Below are 27,592 nucleotides of genomic sequence, written 5' to 3'. Positions count from 1 at the left end.
CAATTTGCAAGGATTTTTAAAAAAATAGGGAGCAGAGACCTTTGCAGATTGTATCTAGGGAGTGTGAATTGCACAAGCTGCTCTTCACCAAAAATATTTCAGTGGCCAGGTTTTCTTTGATTTAAAATAAGTATCAGTAGCTGGTTCTTTTAGGCTATGGATCCAAAATGAAATGCTGTTTAAACATCATCTTGTGAAGATCAGCATATTATTTTGACCTCTGAAATTGTGTTTTTTGACAAGTTCTTCTCTGACACTCTTAATCTTTACTTTGAAGGTAAGGTGTTAAGCTGGGGCAAGAAGAAAACTGATACTCTGGCACTTCTACCAAATGTATCGGTGAAGCATTATGTACTAGGAAACTACTAATTCAACCAGCAGATGGGATTATTCAAAATTGTTCTTTAAATGTAAAAGAGGGGCTTGAAAGAGACTCTAACTTTTTTTTTTTTTTTTTTGCCTTAATGATTAAGCAATAGGTGCTTCATGTTGATGCATCTAAAAATGTTTGGAAGGTGTTTATCAGCAGTGGGTTTAGCTATGATCCAGACATCTCTCAATCACTTTTATGCAGCTGTTGATCCAACTGCAAAGCTCAACATCCCTGCTATGTCTGTCAGTCAGCTTTATTCTCATGCACGTGTGAAAGTTAGTCCCTTCCCCATTAAATCTATCCACTACTGCGCATCAGATCAGTACAAAAAAATGACGGCAGCTTTTGGCAAAAGCTGACAGCCGAGGGTTGGCGCTTTAGCTCTCTACTCTTTGTTTGGCAGCTCCCCACAGTTCCCTTGAGAGTTTTGCTGAAGCAAGGCGAGACATCGGGGAATGCAGAAACACTGTAGATTGACCATAGGAAAAGAAGCGCTAGTCAAGGCAGGTCTTTTCCAGTCTTCTAATTTAATATAAAAGGACGGGTCTAAATCAGCAGTCTCATTCAGATACTTATCCGTAACATTTAAAAATGTAGACTTTATTAATAAAAATCATTTTGATTTAAATAAATAAAAATTCAGTTTATGCACAGTAGATTTTTTCTGTACAGGTGTGAAACGGTTATTTTGTCTGGGACTATTGCAGCATTCTTGACATATATAGAGGTCAACATTATAAAAATATACCTGATCTTGGTTTAAAACAGGAGCCGCTCCGGAGGTTTCTGTAGATGGCTGAAATAGCCTGGGCAGAGCATGTAGAAGGAACAGACTCTGGAGTAGGAAGGACTGAAGGTACAGATTCACTTCAGTATCTTCAGAAAGGACGTGCAGCATCAGAAAATGGTGCATTTGGATTACCCAGCATCACAGCTCCATTCCAAGTGTATCTTTAGAGGAAGTTTGTATCAGTTATGATGTCCCTTTGTGTGCTTTGGTTGGCAGCAGCGTTTTTCACAGAGTTTGACGAACTCGGACACAATGAAAACGGAGGAAGCCAGTCCGGTGAGAAACAGCAGGTCTGCCGAGAGGAAAGAGAGCGGAGGTGAATGCAGCGGGCAGTTGGATTTTGTGCTGGGCAGGAATCCCCAGTTAAGGGCCTTCCTGCAGCAGATGTTTGTGCTGGTGTAAATGGATGTATGGCCTAGCTAGGCTTTTCCTAGCCGTCGAAGTAGAGAAAGGAGTGTGACAGACAAGGAATACCCATACAGTCAGTTGGTACAGTCCACTTGATGGGTGATAACCTCTGCATTAATCATTTGGGATCACTGAACCCTGCTTCTGACAACAGGCCTCATGTAGATGCAACACAATGCAGTACGGTAGAGTTTGCTTAGATGATTCAAATGGTAAAATATGCATTGCATTTCAGCTAGGAAACATTTACCCCGCTTTTGCAAAACGGAGTGACTGCATAATGATCCGAGATAGATTTATGTAGGGAAATATCATCATACAGAGCTCGTGGAAAAATCTTGGCATGTATCCATTTACATGCATTTACGTGCAGTAAATCAAAATTCAAAACCTAGGCTGGAATAATATTAAATACTGCTAGTGTTTGTGTACAGCTATATGTATGTATATAGGTATAGGAGCTGGTTATTGATTTCCCCTACCAGCAATCTGTTGGGAGCTATTGCGCAACAATTTGGCAATCTCACCTGCCTTTTAAAGTAGCTTTAAACAAAACAAAATATTATTTATTTTACAACTTACCTAGCACTCCTAAGTTCTCTGTCTGGAAGATCTTTTGTAATGGTGGGACGTATATAACAGCCAGCTGCCCCAAAAATGACCCAAGCACAGAATATAAGAACATGCGGTTTCGAAAAAAGCCTATTTCAAATATCAGCTTTGTCTAGAGAAGGGGGGGAAAAAAAAAGAAAAAAAAGAGAAATGTAACATTTCCCAATTTCCTGTTGATACCTGAATGTCCCACTGTTTCCCTCCATCGCTTCTTGAAGTTACATGAGTGCTAACGTAGGCCGAACTACATAGTCACAAGCGTAGTTGCAGTTGAACTATGGTGGATAACTTTATATATAAAGACGATAAAAATGCTGCTTTAAATGACATTTAAAAAAAAAACTGCTTCCTATGCAAAATACTAGTATTCTAATGTTTATGTTAGTGTTTTGCTGACAGAGCGATCTCACCTGAGAGCGGCATGTCAGGGCATTGAAGAGGTCAAAAAACACAAAACAGGTGAAAGTCATTGTTGTGGTTCGAGGAGTTATGCCACTTTTTGGATTCTGAAACCACATGTAAAAATTCAGGGGTTAGTTAAGCCTTACAAAAATATGTCAATTCAACAGATGAATTAAATATTCCCTTTAATGACCCCAGTCAATTTGAAGGGTAGTAAAACAAAGGAATAAATCTAGTTCTAACCATTACAGATAGCATTAATTTCTCTCTGCTAATTGTTGAGTTTATGATCTGATCAACCATGTTTTATTGATGTGGAATTTGAGTAAAGAATATTCTACATTAAATTACTTAAACTGTTATAGTAACAGTCACTATTTACTATCAGCAATCCATAGTACTTACATACTTGGTATCTTCTACTTACATGGTAAGCTAGAGGTGAAAAGCACCTTAAAGCATTGATATCATATCAAGGAATAGTTTTCCCATTCTAGATAGGATGCTCCAAATTAGAGGCAACAGAGGCAGGCAGAAGCAGAGCTAGGAGGTGACCCTGGTTTCTTAACTCTCTGCCCACACCAATCCTTCCCCACTGGATGTATTTCAGAAAGTCCTTTGAGTGTACGTCAGAAATTGCCCTTCACTTTGCTCTCCACCCTGATGAAAACAAGATATGGTTGCAGATTTCCTCACCTCCTTCCAGAAGACAAAGAGGGTTCCACTGATGATAATTATAGCTGACATGAAGATTTTCAGGATCAGCGATTTGCTAAGTATAGTATCTGTGACACATCGGGGTGGCTGTTTGATAGTATCCCTATCAACAGGTTCAACTCCCAAGCTGCCCAAAGAGAAGCAGAGGGACACATTTAGTTAATGCGGATCGTCCCAAAACTACTGCTGATAAAACAGGATGGATCTGGAGGATGAAATTCTTTGGAATACAGCATGAGAGACCATATTCTGGCGAGGTTACATGAGGCCCCAAATTTGCTAAGACACCTATGACAAAGACCTCTTTTGCATAATAGGCCACTAAAATGATATATTAGACTACCATTGTGCATCATACCGGTATCCCACCCCAGAGGGAGAGCTAGCTGTGAGATGGTGGCCAACATCTCTTCCATGTTGTGGAAGTAGTAATTGTAGTTAGCTGTAGTTGTAATCAACAGGGGGATGAGGTTCCTCCGTGTTGTAATTTTGGGGCATATACCCCCTTATGTACCCAGTAGTCCCTTGCCAGTCAGATCTGCAGGGCTACCAGCAGGTGGTGCACCCACCACAACAGACCATTCATTCATAGGAAAACAGTGGGATAGTAAAGTGATTCCACCACAAAACAGGAATATGTAAAATCTCAGGTAAACCTGAGGTAAATGCTTTTGGAGGGATCAGGAGGAAACAAAAGTACAACTTGTCTTATATAACCAGCGAATGATTGGCACATTGGTAAGAAATGATAATGGCTTGTGGTCCTAAACCAAATTCAGACATACGAAACCAAAGAATATTTTGCGCATTTGACTTCCGTACCTCTGGGCTGGCGGCCCGTCCATGATGATGTTGATCCATAAGATCTGCATAGCATTGAGTGGGTTTGGTAGGTTGAGCACTGTTGACAGAGTAATTAGGCTCAAAGCTGAAATGCTCCTGCAAAGCACAGAGGAACATTACTCTGCGTGGCCTCACCCGAGAGGTGCTTTCACGGGAACTGAAGCAAACAGGAACTTACGTGCTCAACTGGAACCGGACAAAATTTTTTATGTTGTAAAATATTCCCTTTCCCTCTTCTATTGCATTCCTGGAAGGGAAAGGGGAGTTTATTAAATAACTAGTTCTTGCAGTATTTTACATTGAGCTCCCCGTAACACTTAAAAGACAAGTTGTCTTCTCTAGCACTTATTTCAGTTGAAATTCAGACTCCAGCTTAGGAGGAGGACATCAATGCAGCTTCTCAGTTAAAATGTCTTTATCAGGACTGGGAGATCTGAAAAGCCTGGTTTACATGGCCAGGTCTTGGTTCATAAAACAGGCACGTGGCCTATTTATATCCTCACTCTACTCTGCCTGCTCTGTTCATTGTTATGAACCAACAGAGCATTGCAAATTATGTCTTTCCTCTGAGCCTCCTGGCTGAGGCAGAGAGCATAAGTTACGATCCACCCAGACTTCTAGGCGCTTTCAAATCCCCGGTTAGCTACAGCAATGAGAAACCAGGGCTTTAGGATGAAAGGTAGCTTTGTCACCACCGCTTGAAACAAAAAAATCATTGCCCTGTATGCATCTGAAAACGAGCCAGACCCACACTTGGTGTCTCCACACACTGCCTGTTGACTTACACGTCACGCGTCTTGTGTTATTTCCCAGGCTACTCACACAACAGACTTGGTGCAATGGGTAGCCAGAAAATATGTAAAGTAAGAAAATGTCTGATGGTAAGAAAATTGCTAAACCTACATTACTGTTGAGAAGTCATCATCCACAAGAATCATGTTGGCAGCCTCTTTGCTGACGTCTGTACCAGCTTGTCCCATTGCAATCCCGATATCGGCAGATTTAAGGGCCACGGCATCGTTAACACCATCCCCTGTCATTGACACAACTGCACCGGCCCTCTGCAAAGCCTGTGAGAGTGGAGAGATGAGAGACTGAAGCCAGGAGAAGTTCCTGTTGGCAGCCACAGGATTTGCACGTAATATTGCAAGAGCAGAATAAGTGCTATGCAACTTTGAGGGTAAAGTAGACTCAGCAGCCCACCGAGGACAAAACTCAGATCAAGAGTTAAGAGACTGGATTTTCAAGAGTGTAGAGAATGTTACAACTCCAGCAGGAGACAGAAGAGGGGAGTAAAGTCCTCAGAAATCATTCTCTTGATGTTATGCTTGCTAATCACAGAATCACAGAATTTTCAGAGTTGGAAGGGACCTCTAGAGATCATCCAGTCCAACTCCCCTGCTAAAGCAGGATTGCCCAGAGCACATTACTCAGGACCGCATCCAGGCGGGTCTTGAAAATCTCCAGAGAAGGGGACTCCACACCCTCCCTGGGCAGCCTGTGCCAGTGCTCTGTCACCCGAACCGTAAAGAATTTTTTCCGTGTATTTGAACGGAACTTCCTGTGTTCTAACTTGTGCCCATTGCCCCTCGTCCTGTCACTGGGAACCATTGAAAAGAGCCTGGCTCCATCCTCCTTCAACCCACCCTTTAGATACTTGTACGCCATAATAAGGTCTCCCCTCAGCCTTCTCTTCTCCAGGCTAAAGAGTCCCAGCTCTCTCGGCCTTTCCTCATAAGGGAGATGCTCCAAGCCCTTAATCATCTAATATCGCATTAGTGTCTATCAAATGTCCCAGGCCAGGTCTACGAGAGAAATGCTAGTGTCATTGGTGTAAATAATGCAAATGTTCTAGCTTGGGTTTTGCGGTCCTTTAATTTGAGCTGATCCTGTCTTGGAAGCAGGTTGTCTACAGAACTGAGGGGCACCCCCGATACCTTGTTTTTGTGAGGCACAAAATGGATATGAGAGGCTCTTAGTACCTTTATGATTTTTAGTTTGTGCTTTGGACTTGTTCTGAAGAAAATGGAAACCTGAAAAAAAACAAAAATAGAACCTTGTATTAGATGGGTGCTATTGGAAATGGAACCAGGCCTTGGTTTTGTAGTCAAAACCATTACGTTTTTGACAGTGGATGATAGCTCTGCTTCTGCCAATTGGTCCAGCTCTTCCCCAGACATGGCTTTCAGCTTCCCGTTGCAAAGACCAATATTCTGTCCTGCAAAAAGAAGCCCAAAGTGAGATCTGCCCATCAGCTCTGGAAAAAGCCGTTTCCTGTCTCAAAGAATAGAAGCAGCAATTAAAGAATTTACTGGGAAGTATTTCTGAACCCGGGGCACACAGCTCTCTGGCTCTGAGCTGGGCCGGTCACCCTGTCCTTACTCAACTGGAGTTATGGAAGCAATACAATACCCAGAACTGGAGCTGCTACTAAATCCGTCACTCTATTCTCTGCTGCTTGCTCTGTGCATTTCTAATGCTAAAATTCAAACCAGGACAGAAATACAGGGATACTCACACGCCAAGCATTAGTGGAGTCTATAATCCCAGCAATGCCATCTGTCTCATTTAAGGGTCTTACACTGAGATTTTGCCATTTCTGGCACTAAAACAGTGGAATTAAGTCACTGGAATTTGGCCTGTAGTTCATAGCTGTTCTATTACTGCATTTAATATGATTTATTTCAATGGAAAAGCAAGAACACAGTGGCATTTAAAACTTCTATTGCACACACAAAAAGAGTGACAAAGTTGATTATTAAGTGATGTAACAGACCCACAGGAAAGAAGCTAAGTTTCCTACCTATAGCCACAGCAGTTTCCAGGGCATCTCCAGTTATCATCTTCACTGATACACCAGACTCAAAAAGGACTTGAACAGCTTCTCTCACTCCAGCCCTCGGGGGATCAATGATTCCAACCAGACCTAAAAATGTTAGTTTGCCAAGTTCCGGACCTGAAGCCAAAGCAAGTACTAGAAACAGAGGGGGAAAAAAAGAAGACAAGATTAAGTTATTAATAATGTATTTCCATACATTAAAATTAACATTTGGAGGAGATATTACATTGCCAATTTTCCAGCAGAAAAAGTCATTAAAACCAGATCCTTAGTCATTACATTCAGATTTGTACAGACATAAAAATTTGGTCCACTCAAATAATACCAGTTTATCTGAATTGGAGCATTTCTGTTTCATGTTTCTCTTAGGATTTCTTTCCTTCTAATTTAAAGCTGTCTACCAAGTCTTCCCTAAATGCAGATGGATTAAATGGGGACAGTGCAATGTTAGACCAGACTCTATTAAACTACTATCTTAAACAACAGCGCTCCTATAAAAACTCAAACTTTTTTTTTTTTAATCTAAAAATGGGAAATGTAAATTCAGTTAAACCAGTGAAACTTCCATCGTGTAAACATCAAGGCTCTGAACATTTTGTTTCTGTTCTTGGTGCCTACCCATATCATTCAATCGTTCTTAAATCACTCAAGGATATTTTGCCAGGGGTTCATGTCAGCGTTGCTTTGATGATTGAATCACAAGCTCGCAGCAGCTGCCTGAGCTAATCGCTGTTCTTCAGAGCGGTCGTTTGCCATTCACAACAGCAGATGATTCAGATATTGTAAAGCAAGCTCTGAACACGAGTTACTAACCGCAAGACACGGGGCTGGAGAATACCTACATTAACTATACCATCTTCCAGCCCCGGCTGCCAAGACTCGTTCTCATCTACTTACAACCTGGGAACATGCACAGGAGACGGTGTCTTTGTTACGGTGTGAAGGTCTGAGACATTTCTGAAAGGATGTTTCTAGTGATGAAGGAAATGACACGTGTATAAAAACTTCTGTGGGCTGCGCGCTTACACGCACTCAGGATCAAAAGGAGATCATTAGATTTGGTCCTAATAAAGGACTGAACCAAACTTACAAACAAAAATCTCTGTGCCCAAATCCATGTTTTGAACCCCTTTCAAAGTTGCTTTTTGTTGCTCTTGCAACAGCTTCTCTAAAAGCAAAACTTGGCAGAGCAGTGCTTAGATTGGGGCCAGTGCGAAGCTCTTCAATGCAACATTCAGACCGTATCCCAGGCAATCACAACACCCTGTGGAGGAAAACTATTCACCGTTTCCCGTGCTTATTTTCAACTCCTTTCAATCTCACTAATTTAAACCCAGGAAAAAAAAAAAAAAAGATTAGTCGAAAGCAAGCAGCTACCAGATCTAAGACAGGGCCCTTGGCAAACTCTGACAAGTATTATGAAGAGATCGTGCAAGTGATGCCGAGGACCAAGCCTCTGTCCATCCTGAGCAAAATAGAGTAGGAAAGCACTAGGGCATGATAACCTGTAAGCTTAAGAGACGCAGACAGTAATGACTGACCCCGTAGACCCGAGGAGCCCATTCTTTTTCCTTCCTGCTGGTAGAAGGCTTTCTGCTGGGGTGTAAGGGATAACGAGATGCCACCGCTGTTATACAGAGTGCAGTATCGAATAACTTCCTCAAATGCTCCTTTCATAAAGTAAATATCTTCCTGATCCTTTAAAGTAAAGAGATAATAAACTTTATAAAAAAAAAAAAAATGAAAACAGGACATTTAAAAATACTGATAGTTCATAAGGCTTTACATCTTAGATGAAAAAACCAAAATTCTTTTGTTTACTGTTTTACCTGTTTTGTAAAATGCCCAGGTGCATGTAATATTTATAAGATGTGATATTTCTGCTCTAGCCATTTTTCACATTCAGAATGGTAATGAAAAGGTTGGTGAGCTTTTAAACTGGAGCACAATATCAGCCAAGACGAACTGCTTAATGCAGTCAGGGAAAAACGACCAACATTTTCTTTCAAACGTATCTTTCCTCCCCTGTCAGTTATCTCTGAAAAGCTTTTGTTTTCCTGCTCAAACCACTATATGAAAAGTATTATCTTCTCCCATTCAAACACAGCTTTACAAGCTAAAATTACACCCAGGTTGGGAATTTTGAGGTTTGTTCAGTTTTTCTCCTGACATAGTTAACTTCTGAAAACATTATTTGCTAAAGAGATACCATTTCATGCCCATTGTTGAGGCACACAATTAGAAACATGAAACCAGCCAACACCACTGTTTGCTTTACCTGATTTTTCAGCGTGCATTTCACAGCCATCCACTTTTGTTCAGAGCTAAACGGAATTTCCTTCTTTCTTACATAAATATCTTTTATGTCAGCTAATTCCATCTAAAGTACGGTAAAACAAAAAGAACAGTGTAATGCAGAACAATGCCAAAGCTTGTATACATTTTCCATATTACAAGCATTGACTAAACCATTCTATGATTCTATGACTGTTGACTGTGTACTTCCAGGCAGTCATGTACCAAGGAGCTCAAGAGAAAGCACCTGTAGAGCAAAACTCCTTTTTCAAACCCATCTTGTCCTTTTGGTGCCTGATATGGGATGAATTAAACTGGAGTTTGAAGCTTGCTCCCTGTTGATTTTTGCAAGAACTGGGGAGCTGCACGGGTGTCTTGGTAGGGCTTTGGGTCAAAGGAGCCTCAAGTCCTTTCCCTACACCTGCAGCAAAGTCATGGGCAGAGCAGGTTTCTCCCAGCCCGAGCTCAGGCTCCCCCACTTCGGTTATTTCCCAGCCACCCTACTCGGAAGAAAAGGGAAAATTGCAAATAACCGAATGAACAATTGTGGATGTGGTTTCAAATTATTTCCTGATGAGTTAAACTCAAAAAGCAATTCACCACAAGAAGACCCTTCAGCTATGAAGTGTGACGGGTCAAATCAATACATGCCCACTTTGGCAGCGTGCACAGTGCTCTAGGCAAAGTGGTAGCAATCAGTAGCTTCCAGTCTCTCTCTCCCCAAGCTCTCATCAAACTAAAAAAAAAATAAAAAATAGAAGAGACAATCCCCCCTCATATTTTGCTATTGCTTGGCTGCTGAACAGCAGAGCAAAAGGCAGATTTTAATTTAGCATTTAAGGAAATAAAATGTCATTGTTTTACCAAAAAGAATCATGTTTTCCCTGTTAGAGTTACAAGGTTTAAAAACGGGAGGCAAGAACAGATGTTTGCAGGTGCCTCATTTCATCAGGTACCTTCTGTGCTTTACAGCCCACCTGAGGTCTGTGGAGCACAGGCTGCGTAATGCTGATTAGATGATACCTTGAGGTGTTTTATGGCCCTCTGCCTATGAGCATGAATGCAATATTCATCAAAAATTCTGGTTTTACAGAAGTGTGACTAGAAAAAAGTAAAAAGCTAGCAGATGACCCAAATCGATGATGACCCTCTGCCATGCTTTTCATATGGCCTGTTCTCACTCATTTTTCACCCTTTGTCTTCCTCCTGAACTCTAAATTAGCACATGCAGAAATTAAAAAAAAAGGCAGCCCAGTCTCAGCCTGAAAGAAATCCATTAAGCAGCGTAATTGCAGAGGTTAAGCAAGCAAAACAATTATTGCTGTTAGCACAGAAGGTCAGGGAAGGTGCTTGCCCATGACAAGAGGTTTATGTGGGAGAGGTGTACATCTATGACCTTGGGGAGAAGAGACAAGGAAAGACTAAAACCAGTCTGGGGACTTTAAAAGTCTGATCACTGCTGTCAGACCTAACGCTTCCAGCTCTTTTTAATTTTTTTTTTTCAAATTTCTGTAAAATTTTATATCTTAGCCATCTTACCTTCATTGCAAGGGCAATGAGAGCTCCTTCTGTGGGCTGTCCCATCACACTATTTTTCCTGATAATGGCATTATTGACTACACAGCCAGCCTAGAGAAAGGGACATATTTGCATGGTTTATTTTTTCATAGCTTTTCCATCTCTTTAAATGATATAATGAAGGATTGGAGAATGAAAGCAGTCACATCCCTGAAGATGTGCTATTTCCCATAGCAGCATCTCTTGAGATCAGTTCTTGTGCTTTCTAAAACCAGCTTAATCTATAGGATACATTGACATTTTGGTAAAATGTTACATTTTGGATAAACTAACATCAATAAAAACATGATCTACATCTAACCAGCTTGATAAGTTATGAAAATGAAAACTTAGTCTCCCCTACCATTGCTTCTAATGTGCAGTATGGATAAAATAAGACCTAACCTCCATTTGAGATTCCAACTCGGATCATTTCAGTCTGCTTTAGCCTACAGTTGAATGTGCAAGACTTTATTTAATGCTAACACAAAACCCAGAGTCCATCACAGTACATTTATAAATTGACTATGTAGCTAGTTAAAGTCTACAATCTGTCCACATTAAAAACCTGAACAGGATAACATTAATTGGTCTCTCCTCTGCCAGAATTTTATTTTTATCCAAAATGTCATTGAGACTTTAAGCTGATGACTCTGGTCTCTCCCTACATACCCTACAATTGCTACCTTTCACCCATAAGCTTCAGGTAATGTATCACAATTACTCAGAGCCTTTCCACGAAAATCCTCCAGCGAGACAATTAATTTTAGACTTACAAAAGTGGCTTTTTCACACTCATTACCCAAAGTTATCTGTGTGAATGAAAACTGAATGTAAATAGGACAAGCTGTTTCATAACTCATACTTACCTCCACTAGTTTCCCAACTGAGACGTTGGAAAATTCTTTCAGAATTTCCCTTGATGGCAGAAGATAAACGTTTCCTTCTCCATTGTAGCCCACCCCGCTGACCTGAGGAATGGAGAGACAGAAAGAGCAAATTTCCCAGTGCCTGGCAGGACTATACTACATCTGCATACATTGGGGTGCACTTGAGCAAATTTCTGATTTTGAAGGCATGCTGGGATTCTTCTTTCTAGCGCAAAGCAATGCTTATAGAAAAGGCTGCAGATAATGAAAGTGTAATCTTCCAATCGCTGTATAGGAACAGAAAGAATCAGCTTATCTTATGCAGGACTGGGTCACCACAAGTTCAGAAGTCTCTTGCAGCTCAGTCAAGAGATCCAGCCCTTTGGCAGCAGTGCGCTCACTGGTTCTACACTACTGATGACTGACCCGTGTCTCCGCTGCCTTACAGTTTGCACACCCGCATTTTTCACCCACTTTGCACACAGGGTGAACCAAGCAGAAGGATCAAGTCACTTGTATAATAAATATTCCTACAGAAGATGGACCCACAGAGGTCAATGAGAGGTTTCAATATTTACAATAATTGCAGAGAACAGCAGATTAGGTCAATGAACACCTTTGTTTATGGTATCTGAGTTGCTTTTGTACACTCAGCCCCACCTCTGCCTGTCTCCAGCACCGCAAAAGTCCCTTGGCTTTAATGGAACCGGTGATGTGTGAGAAACTGCTTGTTTGGGGACTGACTCAGCATCCCTCATTTGAACTAAAAGCAAATTGGCCCTGCTGAGCTTGCACAGGGAAGTCTGTGTTACCGTCTCGTCCATACCTCTGCCTGGAATCCATCCGAGGTCACAAGCTGAGTCACTGTCATCTCGTTGGCTGTCAGAGTGCCTGTCTTATCTGAGCAGATGACATTGCAGCAACCTGATGCGGGAAAGATTTTTTTTTTCTGATTTTTTTTTAATCAGAACTAATAAATAATGCAACTGAACAATGAGATTCTAGGCTCCAGGAGAGGCAGAGTATGTTTCCCTAATGTTACTCAAACCGCACCAATAAGAAAAGGGAGAAAATACCAAGAAATGGATGAGTTTCCTAATAGCATGTCATAAGGAAAGGATCTGAGTGCACGTCAGGGTATCATGCATATAATTTGGATGCGAGATGTGGGAGGAGACATCACAAGAGGGCCACATCATCTTGAGCATCATATGGTGGGCAGTCAGAGAGAAGGCACTGATCTCCAGGGAGTTAATCAACATTTCTGAGCTGCAATATCACACAACAGAAGAGCTTTATATATTCAAAAGGCATATCAAATTCCTACTCTGCCCCATGCTTCCTCAGATGGACCATTTACCCCTTGGTTCTCTAAACCAGGAACAACAGCCCTTCCCTGCCTCACCAAGGGATTGTGAGGGTACATGTGTTAATGACTGCTACAAAACATACTTAAAAATCCACAGCTAAGAGCGGAACCTGCCCCACTCATGCTCTGCTTTGTGACAATACTGCTTCAGGAAAGCACATTTCTTCCAGGGCACATTTACACCTCACTACAGCTAGTTTCCACTCCCAAAAAGGGCTTTAATGAAAAAAAAAAAAAAAAAAAAAAAAAAAAAATCACACCCCAGCTCCCTTCTAAGTCTGAATATTTTCCCTGGCTCTGCAGATGACCACACGGCTTGGGCACAGACCCCGTGAGCATGATGACCACCATGTAAGAGCCTGGAGAGACTAAAGCAGATTGGGCTGTGATTGAATTAACTGCAGTTTTGAAGGGTTAGCACAGAGCAAAGCTGTCACCTCCCATATTTCATTTTTTAGTTATTGACGATTAAAGAATCAGATAAAGAAGAAGGATTATTTTTCTCCTTTTCGGAAGTTTAAAAGACATGGCGCAATTCATGTGTGGGAGAGTACAGATTTTGCTGTGCTTAGACTGTCTTGCAGAGTACCCGGGCATCTGGCACTTACGCCTATTTGGGCGCAGCCCTACCAGAACGAAATTCTTCATGAGATAAGGCCGTTTCAGATGTCCTGACCCAGGACAATTAAATAAGGGTGATAAGATTCCTTAACTGCAGAACAAACAAGGGGAGCTCAAACAATAGCAGCATGTCCAAGGAAGACAGTTTTTAGCTGCAGGAGCCAGCTGTGCAGCAGATATTTGCGACTGCACGGTTCAGGCTTGGAATTTAGTATACTTTTTAATGAGTGGTACTAAATGCACAGCACGTCTTCCCCTTCATATAACTGCCATACTGGCCAATGTCAGAACAGCAAAGCCTGGAATAGAGGGACCTGGGGATGAGGGGAGGTGGAAGAATAATTTCTTTACAGTTCACTCTGCCCTGCAGTTGTGAGGGTGGGCTGGCTTTCTCAAGGTCCTCTCTATCCCACATTTCCATGACACTCTGAATATTTGGAAGACGGCCACACAGGCCGTGGAAGGACACATGGTTTGGTTTATGCCACCAGGCTCGACTTGAGGGGCTGCAAGACTTTTTTAGCCAGACACTGAAGAAGAGGACTGGATGGACCTGCAGGATGATCCCAGAGAATGGGGAGAAAGGAGAAACCAAGCCTTTCAACCTGAGCAGAGCATGCGTGACTGCAGAGGGGCTCTGCTCTCCATGGGCCAGTGCCATGGCTTGGGTTGCACCATTCCTAGCCTGTTAACCTCACTAAAATAAGGGAAAAGAGTGAGAAACACAGGGTAGAAATTTTTTTTAAGTCTGAGCAGGTTGTTCTGACCCAGTAAGCATATTCCAAATTTATTTTTTCTAATCTGACCAAGGCTCACTTGGCCAGCCTGTTGCTATTCAGTTCAGAGTTTGAAGCCTGGCAGGCAGATGACCAAGCTGTGTGGCCCCTTTGCAGCCTTACCTAAGGTTTCTACTATAGGCAGCTTCTTCACAATCACCCTTTTCTTGGCCATCCGGAGAACGCCCAGCACCAGCGTTACAGTGACCACGATGGGAAGGCCCTCTGGGATGGCAGCCACCGCCAGGCTGGGGACAGCAGTGACACAACAGCTTCAACACACGGGTCAAACTACAAGTACTGACAAAAACATGTCAAAGGGACTTTCCATGGGGTGAGTTTTCAGGCTTATACATGCGTATCTGAATGGGAGTATGTAGTACTAACCACTGGGACTCCTGGCACACCAGAAATACAAAAGAAGGATATCTATCCAACTCTTCAACCTTTTTCTGGATGATTTTGACAGAGCAATTGCTTTTCCTCTTTACATTGCCAAAAAACATTACTTTCTGGTTAAGTAGGGATTTAGGGGTTGGATTTCATTTCATTTATTTAATTTTCTGAGGATGGAAGTTGAATATTCCCTGGCATCATGGCTCACATGTCGGCTACTGGCTCCTGGCCATACGCAGCCCCTCATCTCCTCTTTTTCACATAGGTACAAGTTATGGCCAGACAGAATCAGCTCCCCAAATGTCCCCATGTCACACACACTGAACCGGAGCCACATCAAAACCCGCAACACCTGACATGCTAGAAGAATCCTGACACAGTCTGTATCTGTCCCTTAGTTATTCCTTGGGTAACTCTGAACACTTTTAGGTATGTGCAAAAAGTAATCAAGGAGGACTTTTGAAACCATAGGCTGCTCTCCAAAACTCAGGCTTAATCACTTTTCTTGGCCACCACATTCCCCTTGGAGACAGGAAGATAGCACCGAACCAGTTTGGCTTCTACATTGTCTCCTCATCTTAGTTTTTTTTTCTATTTCCATAGAAAACTATTTTTTTTTTTTATATACAAGGATTGATTTTAGAGCCATGACAACACCAAACAACAGGTTTTATGGGTACTACTAAATCCACATGGTTTATTATGTTTGATTAAGAGATTGTGCATGCATTTTATGCCACGTAAAATGCGCGTTCCTGTCTTTAGACGTAAACTCAGTAAGAACATCAAAGGCTCCTATTTGCTGTTGCTACACTCCCACTAAATTCATAGTACAGATGGGAAAAAACATTCACAGCAGGATGAGGTGGAAAAGCCAGTGAAGACTTTCCAAATACTGATTTCCAGAATTAAACAAACCCTCAAACTTGGTTTTTTTTTCCTAGTAAACTCTGTTGTAAAGCTAACATTAATTTTGCCAGTGCAAAATCAATATGTATTTATGAAGGGCCTTAATCAAGTTCTCTTTTGTGAAACGTCCCGTTTTTTTGACCAGGGAATTCCCTGGGAAATGTTTCATTAGAAATCATAGAGAAAGGTTCTCTCCAGTCCTCACCTAACTCCAATCGTGAACATGCTGAGGAGATGCTTCCCTTGTAACCAGCCAATAAGCATTATCAAACCTGGTGGGGGAAAACCATCTGATTAAAAAACTTCAAGAAATTCATAAATCTCTAACCTGTTTTAACTGTTGTTGGGGAACTGAGTATGCAATGAGGTCCCCCATATCTCTCCTTCTGAGGTGTCTCTGCCTGAACCCCCACAGTCCAGGTAACCCACATCAACAAGTACTTTTGAAAAAAGCAGCCCTGGAGCACAGAGGGCTTTCACAGCTGACCATGCAAGTATTGCGTCCGACTCACCAATTATGCCAAAGGAGAAAAGGGTCAGTTGCTTCCCCAGTCTGTCCATGCTTTTCTGGAGAGGTGTTTTGGGAGTCTGGAAACATTAGAGAATAACTGGTTTTCTTTGCTTGTTACACAAGATAAAAAGACGACACTCAGCCCAGAATGACTGACCCACACAGCCCTGATTATCATTACTGTGGTCCCTACAGCTGTGCAATATACCCTAGTGCTTACCCACCCCAAACCCCCAGCTGGGTCTGCTGGGCACAGACCATCCCGCAGGCAGGCAGCCTCTGCCTCAGTGCACTCAAGACAGGCAAAAAGTGGGAGGAGAAAGAATTATATTCAGTTATAGCTGGGGGGCCAAGGTAGAGACAGACTAAGGGCTAAAGCAGAAAAGGGCCTTAGCAATCAAGTCCCGGAGTGGATAATGAGTGTGCAAAGCCTCTGGGACAGAGATAAAAATTCTGGTCCCTCATCTGCATCTCAGAGGCTTTGCCCACACATGACCCAGAAGTGTCTACTTCTGCTTTGCTGTGATTTCATGCATTAATGGACCAAGAGTTTCTAGACCTTCATCTGTGTTAGCTCAGAGCTCTGGCCCATGAAATGTTGGCACGTAGACAAGTAAAATTTTATGTATGTAGTGGAAAGGGGCAGGTGGGAAGAAGAAACCATGATGTTTGGGTGACTACCAAGTTAGACACAAGCTGATCGTCACAAGTCTGGATTTAGAAGCCCAAGCCTTGCTTAGAACATTATTTTTTGGATACAGCACTTTGGTGTCCCTCAGTCACACAGATGTTTTGTAGCAGAAACAGAAATGAACCCAATGCATTCATTCTTGGAACTGCTTCTCCTCACAGACTTTCATCCAGAACATTCACCATTTCCAGAGAGACACAGAGACTTCTTTACCTCTTCAGCTTGCATCATTTTGAACACCTCTCCAAACTGTGAATTTTCACCTGTCCCAATGACTACGCCCTGAAAAGAAGGGGGGGAAAAAAAAAAAAAAAAGAGGAGGAGATAAAAAAATCTAGACTTTCTGTAATTAATGTTGAGGAAAAGATCAAGGTTGACAGGACTCACTTTTCCCTTCCCGTATCGCACCAGAGTCCCCATGAAAACAACGTTTCTCAGCGTGGTTATGTCTCCGGCTGCCAGTAAGACACTGTCAGTCTTGTTGCAAGGCTCAGCTTCTCCGGTAAAACTGGATTCATCCACCAGCAGATCTGTAACCTAATTAAAAAGGCACATTTCTGGCACTGGTAAACCAAGAAATTTCCAAACCAGGCTCTTGTACATATAGTTGTATTTACCTCTATCAGCCTGAGGTCTGCAGGAACCCTGTCGCCAACAGACAGGTATATGATATCCCCAGGCACAAGCTCTCGTGCTAGAAGATGCTGCAATTTTCCTTCCCTTAGGCTACAGTAGACAAATGAAAAAAGAAGAAAGGAAACCAGGCTGTGAGGTTTTTATTCTTTCTGCAGGCTTGGGAATGGGACTGGCAAGAAAGCAAGAGCCCTGCCCCAATGAACTTCCAATGTAAATAAGAACATAAAATCTTCATAACAACGAGGAGAGATGATTATGTTCAGTTTGGGCTCAGTTTTAATTCATAAACAGATTGGCAGGTTATGGAAGACTTCTATTTCAGCAATAAGCGACTTAAACAGTACTTATATGGTAGATAGGAGTGACAAGATGGTGTGCTTTCCGGTGGCTCATGCTTTAAATAATGAAATGCAGATTCTTTTACCTAAAAAGAAGCTTTTTAAAGCTAGAATTACCACTGGCATTTCAGTATTGTATTAAAAGTGCAGCCTTTCAAGTGGTTAGAAGTTTATGGTGTCACATCATAAATAAATAAAGAACAAGCAGTGGCATTTGTAAGATTCGAACCTGGGTGAACTTTGGACCAGAAGAACACCCCACGCTGCTTTTGCAGCGCAAGGTTTCTCTGAACCTCACAGCTTATTTATGTTGGCCACGACAAAACTGATTTGCAAGGACATAAATAGGAAAAGTGTTTCCTGTAATCTAAAGCACTGATACTGAACATCAAAGCAGTCAGGGAAGTGCTGTCTGATACACTCTACAACTGCTCCACTGGCAGTGGTGTGACTGCGCTCGCCTGTGGCTGATCTGCACCGAAACGCCCGGAGTGCCTGTGCCAGGCACATACGTACAGTGATGGGCAGGCGTGGGCGAGGAAACCCAGCCCACCTGCACCTCCGCTCATTTTGTGCCAATCGACCAGAGGCAAAACAATTCTAAAGCCAAAAAAACCTGTGGGTGAGGTTTTTCCTCCACAGGGAGTCAGTGACACGCAAGATGCTGTAGGGACCCTTACGCAGGGTGCAGAGCAGGACATTTCTGGGACTCTCCTGTCTCTCAGCACTTTTTCAATTCCACTGGGTGCTTACTTTAAAAATTCTGCCTTCGTAACCCAAACCCTGCTAAAACCCACCGAATCAGGCATGCCTCACCAATTGCACTCGGGGGGCACCAGCTTGTTCAGTTCTTCCAGGGATTTTTCCGAGCGATACTCCTTTTAAATGAGAAATGAGAAGAAAGCTAAGTTACACGAGTGGGCTCGCTCATGACAGCCCCGGCTGCAGACCTGATCTCCGGCTGACATACCTGGATGAAGGCCACAGTGACCACGATGAGCACTGCCTGCAAACAAAGAGGTGTTACAGGTGTGAGCACACCAGCTTCAAAGAGCGAAGGGTTGGCTTGCAGGAGAGGTACCACCTACCATGGTGATGCTCGCAGCGTCCTCATATTCTTTCGTGATGACGCTTACCAAAGCGGAAGCCAGCAACAAGAGAATGAGGGGATTTTTAAACTGAAGAAATAAAAGAAATTGCAATAGAAAATTAAATATGGAGTTGCTGATGCTGAGCTGGCCTCAGATCTCATCAGAAAGGATTAGACATGCGGTTTTGCTGCAGGGACCCTCCTTGCTCGTGACAACAGCATTGCTCTGCCCGGACAGAGACGGTGCAGCACCTGTGGTCAGGCTGACGCTGGATCCTGCTCCCTGCGCAGGAGATGGGCAGCACCAGGGACCAGCAGGACAAGGCTCACACCAAAAGACATGAGTTTCCTCTCGTTTCCCCTGCTTGCACAGGCAAGGCTTGCCTTTGCAGCCATACAGCGCAGGACTGACTCTAAAAGCTCCTTGGAGGCATGATGGGTACAAACAAAAACTTTATTGTCTTTATAGAATTTGAAACCAGAAATCCTCTTTTTTTTTTTTTTTTCCCTTCCCTTTAATTAATCTGCTAAACTCTGCGCTGGACCCAGGGCTGCTGGAGTCAGATCCTCACTTTTTTCACTTTTAAATACAGATTTTAAGAACCTTTTTCCTTACCTGAGAACGTTACAGCTCTGTTTAGCTAGTGTGGGAATTGCTGTATGGGAATTAGGTCTGGCAAAGACCAGGCTGCCTGTTTGGGTAACAGATGTGTGGTGATGGACAGTAGGAAAGCCAAGGTTTAAATCTATTCCTTGCTGAAGCCAAAGGCGAAAGTCCCTTCATTTTTCTTTAGAAAGACTGAGCTGGAGGGGATGTTTTACAAAAATAGCAGGTGGAAGAAGCCACTTCAAGTGTCTGCTGAGGGACAATGCTCAAGTACAGAGGTGTGAGTGGTGTGGGACTGCACACAGCTCTTCCAGAGAGACCAACAGGTTGTGGAAGGATCAGAGATGCACTAAAGAGTTCGTTTGGTATCCCCTTAGGAGAAACAACTTATTAAGGAAGAGCAGAAAAAAAGCACCATCTCACTTTTTGTTAAGAATAAAAGAATCCTTGAAGAGATTTAGTGATGATTACAAAGTGCTTAAAGAATATTGATCATATAGGAAAAAAGGGATAACCCATGAAATAAAAATAAAGACTTTCAAAGCCACTAAAATCTTCATGATTCAGCTAAGCAAGAAGAAAATCAGTCAAATTGCTGGTTGAAAACAAACAACAAAAAACCCCACCCCTTCTCGTTCAGTTAAAAGCTCTAAAAGAGAGCTGCAGAATGCATTAAATACTGATGAGAACCAGTTAATAAAAAACAAAACTCAAGGATAACTCAGCTGGGGAAAAACAAGACAGCAAATACCACCTTCTGCCTGGCTTTTTGGGGGCGGCTGGTTTCAAATTGTGGATGTTTACAGCGCATGGCAGCATGTATGAATGTATCTGCTACTGACACATTGCTGACAGAGACACTGACGTTCACCTGAGCCCTGCAACTGCCTCTGCTTTTGCTGGAGGTTTAGGGATTTCCTTCACTGGGGTGGCTTTCAGCTGCTACTGGGTTTCCTCAAACCTTTCATGATTTTATCGCTCACCTTAAAGGGAATAAATATGCTCCAGAAATCAGGTCACTGATCTACGGCTTTTGATTTGTGGGCTGCGTGGAGATAAAAAGGTTTCTTTTTATTTTAAGATGTTATCTTCACATTAAATGACCCCACATCTGAATCTCACAATGGTTTTCCTGGGAAAACAGACAGTTTCTGTATCTGGGGCACAGCCTGTTCCAAGGCTGAATCCATGGAAGCAGAAACCTTGAATACTTCAATGTAGAGACACACTCCGGCCAACCCAGCCAGGGCTTTTTGCCAGGAAATGAGCATCTATGCAGTCCTTACCTGGTCTAGATATTTCTTCCATATCGGCTCTGTGTTCTCTACTGAAAATTCATTCCAGCCATGTTTTAACCTGCGCTGTAGCACAGAAAACTCAGAGAGTCCAGTTTGTAAATCAACCTAGAGGGAAATTTAAAAAGAAAAAAACCAAACCAAAACAACAGACATTACATACTGTAGAATAGTTATAGAAAACTTCTTAAGGCAAAGTCATGCTAAAAAACTGCAAGTAGACTGGGCAAGATGTTCAGGGTTCAGTCCCCCACAACAAAAATAAATCTATCCACTATTTTTCTCTTTAGGTATTTATTTTTGTCAAACTATAAAACTTTGCCATCAACCATCACAGAAACCCATAAAGTAAGCACAAGTTAATTAAAAAAAAGTATTACCACAAGTGAGAAACCATATAATAGATGACAAATTAGAAATCTAAAATAGTAAAGGAAAGACCTGATTTCTGGTTTCACTGTACATTTAAAGAAAAAATAAAAATAAAAATACCCTGGCAAAAATTCAAAGAGAACAAATGGAGAAGGAATTAGATCTATTTTCCCTGGATTTAAACAAACAGCAAGGGCAGACACCAAAATATTGCTAAGCATTGTAGCTTCCCCTGGTTGTGGGGCCTCAGACTTTCTAAATTTCCATCTGTTTTTCATATATGGAGTTAAGTGTGAGTTATAACATCAGATTTTCTTTTCCCAAGGACAAACTCCAGAGCAGACCAAGTAACCGGAGTTTCCTTGCTGAGCCCCAGTGTCCCTCCATCCCTCCAGCTACATCCCTGCTGTGGCTGCGGGGAAGGTCCAGCGGGGCCGGGGCAGAACGGCCGGTCCCGCCACCGCGGACATCCCTGCCAGGGCTGATCTCCTCCCCCTGCGTGGGCAAACGGGTCTCAGCACTTGAGCTGAACCGGGCAATGGCTACGGCTTCGCTGTTTGCTTGGGGCGGGGATGGCGAGCTGAGTGTATACCTAACAACTCAGGCTGTGAGCAAGCCTTTGAGAAGCCATCTAGGACAATAAATGCGGTGAGTTTTGCCTCTGAAATGGAACCTGCTACAAAAAGCAGGGGGGAAAGGGCTGCATGCATTCGCACAACATTTTCCAAGGAGCTGCTGCTAATCCGAGGGGGTGAGCTGTGCAGCCTGTGCCCGGGGCCCCTCTGCCAGCCTTGGCAGAGCACTGCGACCGCTTCGCTTTCCAGGTTGGACAATTGAACTCTTTCACCTGCAGCTCACAGAGCCACTCGCTTCAGTGAAATCCTTCCCCAGGACAAAGTGAAGCTCAAATGCCCAATGCTGAGCCTCGAACACAGCCAACATGAGGATTCGTCCCACGTAAAGGCAGAGGCTTTGGGCACTCCAGGAGTTTGCATGTGAAACCAAAGACCTCAGTCTCTTCCCAGAGTCAGATGACACAGACTGCCTTGCTATGTTCACAAAGACCTGTAAAAACGCTTACATTTAAAGCTTTTGCCAAGTCTTCTTTATGGCATTTACACGCATCTTTCGGGGGCAGAACTGTCACCTCCTTCTCCTGCTCAATTATTTTCAGCTCACGCTCCTCATGGGTCTGAGTAAACGAGATAAAGCAACCGTTAGGCAAGAGCACAGTTCATAAATGCATTTCAGCATCTCTCTGCTTCTTCCCTTAATCCCATTCCCTTCCCTCACCTTGCCAGCCGCGTGACTTCAGTTAGCTAAAACACTTCCTAAATCACAGTGCTTTATAACATTGCCTAATTAATCCTTATTACAGCCTCAAAGCCAGGTGCACATTCTTCTGGCAGAAAGAAAGGCTATTAGGAGCTGGATTACCAAAAAGACAAACCCTCCCCACTGCTGTGGTCAGAAGAGTGTGCCGGGCTCTGCTGTTTGCAGGTATCCTGCCTGAGCTGCGGATTTTTCCATGCCAGTGTCTCACAGCCCACTGCACACTCAATGCTGAGAGCAAGGAAAAAAACTATTTTCCCTTGTTAAAGACATAATAAATGAACAGCAAACATGAGATAGAAAAAAATCTCTGAGCCAGAAGGAGAAAGCAAAAGTCTCGCCAGTCTCCACAGCTGTTTTCCTCCACCGCTGGCTCTGCAAACACCTCCGAGCGGGACAAACCCTTTCTGCCCCATCCAGGCTGCCCGAGGGCTGTGCCCAGCTCCCAGCATCCAGGGGCTCAGCACCCCAACCTCTCTTCCCTTTCAGGTTCCCTCAACTCTTTTTCCAAAATGCTCGTTCCCGAGCAGTGGCATCCCCTGAAATCCCAGCCAGGCACACGACAGAGGCAGTACAGAGTGGGAGAAACCTCACCCTTCCCGAGGGACAGGAGAATCCATTCCCATTTACCTTCATTCATAAAGCACAAGAGCATGTGTTCATTAAGAGAAGGACCCCAAGCGAGCGTGGTGCTCAGCCCCGGCAGAGCTCAGCCCCCACCAGCTCTCGCTGGCCAGGGCAGCAATCATTTGGCACCAGCTCCTCGCTACCAGCGCCCTGGGGTGTTTGTTGGGGAAACATTCGCGTCCAGCTCATAGCAGCACCTGAGTAAGGGTTTGGAGGACTTCAGGGGTGCCTGAAGTGGTATTTGGAGAATTAGCCTTTCTATGAATATTCAGGATGTTTCTAGGAACATCTGTGTTTTGCTATCTAAAGCCTAATGCAGAAAATCCCTTTGGCTGTTCGCTCATGCCAGTACGCAGAATTGGTTTCTGTCTTGTAGCTTCTGGAGAGCTCATAGCAGATGAGACAGGAGCATCTCTAAGTCCTGCTCCTGAAAAAGGCTTTTGCCACTTCTATGTGTTGCTCCCCCCTTTTTATCACTGTTTACTGATCCATGGTACAGCTGCTAACACACGAGATACTGGTGCCAACCTGTTCTCGGCAGAAACGCAGAAGAGGGTGCTGTGATCCCTTGGTCTGTGCAGTGCTCATTTAGAAGCCGTTTCACCCCAAGAACAACCTGCCTTTCCAAAACCCCAGCAATTTGCCCAAGATTTCCAAGGACTTCCCTGCTTCCTTGCGTCCCTCACGCTGGTGACCACACTTTGCCCAAAGAAGCTGCAGTATTTCTCCACTGTTTTGACGTGTACTGGCACTGGGCATCACCCTTATTTCAACATTTCCTTAACAGGCATCCCTAGAGGTAACAAAAAAGTCCTTCCATGTTTAAAACCAACAATCTATTCCTACTTGTGCAAATTCATGAGTTCCATGTAACTTTGTTGACACCCAGATGCTGCAAGACCAAAAGCCACCCACGCATCTAAAGAGAGGGAAGGACTTGCTGGGAAGAAAATACCAGGCTGTCACGTATAGAAACATACCTTGCATTCATTACTGAATGGATTTGATTAACATGGTTTCTACTGCTGGTGACATATGCATGTATCAAGGTACAGCGTTGCCTCAAAGGGGTTTAAATTTTAAATAAAGGAGCTGGAGGGCAGGAACGGACCCACGCATGAAGGTAACATGCCTACAGTCCTCCGAGCCAGCGGGGGAAGCCAGGGCTCAGCTCTATCACTAATATTTACCTTCGAAAAGGCGTGGAGGAAATGGATGACAAAAGCGTATGGATGTGCCTGAGCCGTAGGCAGCCAGCGCTGGCTGGGGATCAATAGAAACACTGGCAGCTCCGAGCTCCTCACAGCTGGGGGCTGTTGTGAAATGAAGTTTTATTGGGATGAGTTAATTTGCATTGATCACCTCACACCTTTACATGGTTTCCCCCGGACAAACGTGGCACAACTTTTCCTACCACACGAGCAGCTCCAGCAATGCACAAGTTGGAAACGCATCAATGGGGCCCCATCTGCCCCCTCCTCTGCAAAGCGCTGCCAGGGCAGAGTCCTTCACCCCCACGGAAAACACATCCCGCCCCATGTCTTTTAGGCACCAAGCAGTGTCCTGAGCAAACCCCTTCGTAAACCAGCCTCTCTTTGGGCATTACTTTCTTTTCTGTTTACATTGTAAAACAGATGTTGGCTATCAACATTATCCATTTACATTTTTAACCTTTATCCTTTAGGCATAACTCAAGCACAAGAGTGCACAACTCCATACAGCAGGGCAGAGGGAAGTGGAGAAAAAAAAAAAAAAAAGGAAAAATTAATAGCTTATCTATTGCTTTACAAGATCAGGAGATACTGGAGGCTGTACAGAGCAGCTGGTCGTGGCTGGGAGCCATGCAGCAGTCGGCCCCAGCGCACCTCACAGCAAGCCCGGTGCTGCCGGTACCTGTGCCGCTGCCTCCGCATCCCTCCCCCCGAAACAATCCATCAATTGTTGCACCGAGCAGCTCATGCGGGAAGGAAGAAAGCGTGGGGCTTTCTGCAGAGCACACAGCCCTTTTTGTATGCTCTGGCAAACAGCCCAATAGATCAGTTCTCAGGATTTCCCCCCACCTCTGCCTTTACTGAGGTTTTGCATACTTTTTCCCCCATCTTAGATTACTTTGGACCAGCTAGTATATTGTAATCTGGTCAAAAGTGGACTGGGTTATTTAGTCTAACAAGAAGCCCTTTAAAATATTAAGCGGAAACCCTCTTCTTATATAATCTTCATCCTTCCAAAAGGAATAAATCAAACCATTGCCTCAAAAGCCCTTTGAATTGCTTTTTTTGGTGCACAGAGCAGGCAGAGGACCTGTGTTTCAGGGGTGCAGGCAGCACACAGAAACCAACCCAGAGCAAACCACAGCCACCGGCCCCTTCCCACCCACCGCCCTGGCTTCAGCTCCTCACGCAGACGGTTTCTGGCTCCCCCATCACAGGTCTATCGCAGAATTACAGCCCGCTTATGTGAAATGAAGCTTCTGGTCTCCCTACTTGAAGACATAAGCCTCAAAATAGACCCTTTGATCGTTCAAAAAGCCAAGGAGTTTCCAGAAAAACTGTTTTAAAAACATTACCTGGGTTGGAAGTTGCCGTCAGGGGTATGTGAGGGCTGACTCAGGCTGGGTGGGCAGTGCCCAAACCATGGGCTCACTGCCCTCAGCTGCACATCCCTCACCCCCACTGCTCTCTTGCTGCTGCTCAAACTTGGCTTTTTTTTTTTTTTTTCTTAATTAAAGAAACAACAACAAAAAAAATCTTCCAGCTGCCTTTAATCTAAAGCAAAGCCCCTTGAGCTGAAAAATGGCACTGCAGGAAACCCCAGTCACTGCAGCTCCGCAGCTGACAGCGATTCCAGTTGAGGAGCCTCCTCCCCCACACAGACCAGTCCCATCCAGGCCAAAAAAAACCCCCAAACCCACAAACCTAAAACTCAAGAGTTTAGGGCAACTTCCTATATAAGGTCTCCTGGGAGGGGGATGCTGTAACCCTCGGCCCCAAAACCTGTAGGAGCTGGAGGAGGGAGTTAACTCCTTACCTACTGGGAGCTTTTCAGATGTGAGAAATTGGACTTGACACCTCCAAGGGACTGAAAGCGTGTGTGTAAGTGAAGTCTATGTCACTGCTGTGCAGAGGCAATCTTGTGGTCTCCCTTTTTGCACCGGGAAGGAAACCTGCACTATTTAGTTTATTTTGAGGGGATATAGCAAAAAATAAATGTACCTGCATGATAATAAAACTATTCTGATAAGGATGCTCTGCATATCCGGGAGGATATGGAGCCTGTGAAAGACTCCAGGAGATAAGTGTTCATTAGTGTGAAACCTGGCATGGAAAAAAGTCTCAACCCAAACTAGAATAGTAATTTAGACCCGAATGTAGGCCAGGGCTGGGAAGTACCTATACTTTAACCAATCTGTCATGTGGGAGAAAAAAATGGGGTTTAAGCAATGGAAATCTCTGTGCTGAGTAAATTTGATGAGACAATCGCAGACCCAAAGGTTCTGTGGCAAAAAAACCCCAAGGAGAACAAGCAAATTTGTCACCTAAACCACCACTGGCTACTTTTTTGGTCCATCTGCACCAAGGAGAGACAGTAAAAGTAGGGAGGGGGAAATCAGCGTTCATACACCAGCACTTTTCAAGCAAAGAAAGCATTAGTTCCAAGTGGACTCTGCAGGTCCAAACTAAAGCTCTCCTCGGCCATTTGTTACCAGTGATGACTGCAGCAACGGCCCAGAGGACAGCCGCGGGGGTCACAGCCCCTCCACCAGTGACCAGCACTGGTAGCAGGGGTTACCCCTGAGGACAAAGTTTGCCTCGATCTTCATTTACCCTTCTGCCGAGACAGCATTCGCATTTTGGGCAAGCACTCCAGAAAGCCTCCCACAGCGCCCATGAACCGCACGGCTGTCGCTCTGCTAGGAGTTTTGTTCATTTTGAACCTTCTGAGAGAAGAGAACAATGTTCCTGGCCAGGACTTTGGCCTGAGCTATATGTCCTGGGAGTATCGCATAGAAACAAGTATCCCCATCTCACCAGGCTGCCGGGTAAACATCATTAATCTTGTCCCCTGTTGTAAAGGGAACGACTCGGCGCAGAGAGAGGAGAGCACAGCGGCAGCAATATCAAGTTACCGGTGGGACAAAGCAGACAAATTAGACAAAATTAACCCCAATTACACAAACTATTTCAGCAGGTCCAGGCAAGAGGCACAGGCAATCCTCACCTCCTCTTCCGGCTCGCCGCTTCCAAGGGGCTGATATTTCTGCGCGAAGCGGAAAAATGACCTTTTCTGGAAGAGTTTGGTGAAACCGCCTTCTACCAT

General features: G+C 43.8%; 1 protein-coding gene across 1 annotated transcript; it reads right to left on the bottom strand.

Moving 5' to 3' along the window:
- Positions 1 to 962: 962 nt before the first annotated feature.
- On the bottom strand, positions 963 to 27,592 carry ATP2C2 (ATPase secretory pathway Ca2+ transporting 2; the record flags this gene model as incomplete). Its single annotated transcript, XM_082489244.1, is given in 29 exon segments — positions 963 to 1,455; positions 2,154 to 2,295; positions 2,594 to 2,689; positions 3,282 to 3,429; positions 4,125 to 4,241; positions 4,324 to 4,392; positions 5,049 to 5,215; positions 6,128 to 6,178; positions 6,266 to 6,363; positions 6,949 to 7,119; positions 8,526 to 8,682; positions 9,263 to 9,364; positions 10,819 to 10,908; positions 11,706 to 11,807; positions 12,532 to 12,629; positions 14,595 to 14,719; positions 15,982 to 16,048; positions 16,289 to 16,364; positions 17,192 to 17,260; positions 17,366 to 17,515; positions 17,596 to 17,704; positions 18,769 to 18,830; positions 18,923 to 18,958; positions 19,041 to 19,130; positions 20,936 to 21,052; positions 22,398 to 22,508; positions 23,473 to 23,567; positions 23,570 to 23,585; positions 27,494 to 27,592. Coding segments are annotated over 29 exon segments (2,943 nt in total). The 3' UTR covers positions 963 to 1,342.

Source organism: Vanellus vanellus (assembly GCF_965231255.1).
Source record: "Vanellus vanellus genome assembly, chromosome: 12".
NCBI lineage: Eukaryota > Metazoa > Chordata > Aves > Charadriiformes > Charadriidae > Vanellus > Vanellus vanellus.
The sequence above is the reverse complement of the archived record's forward strand: the minus strand, read 5'-3'. Positions and strand labels throughout refer to the sequence as shown.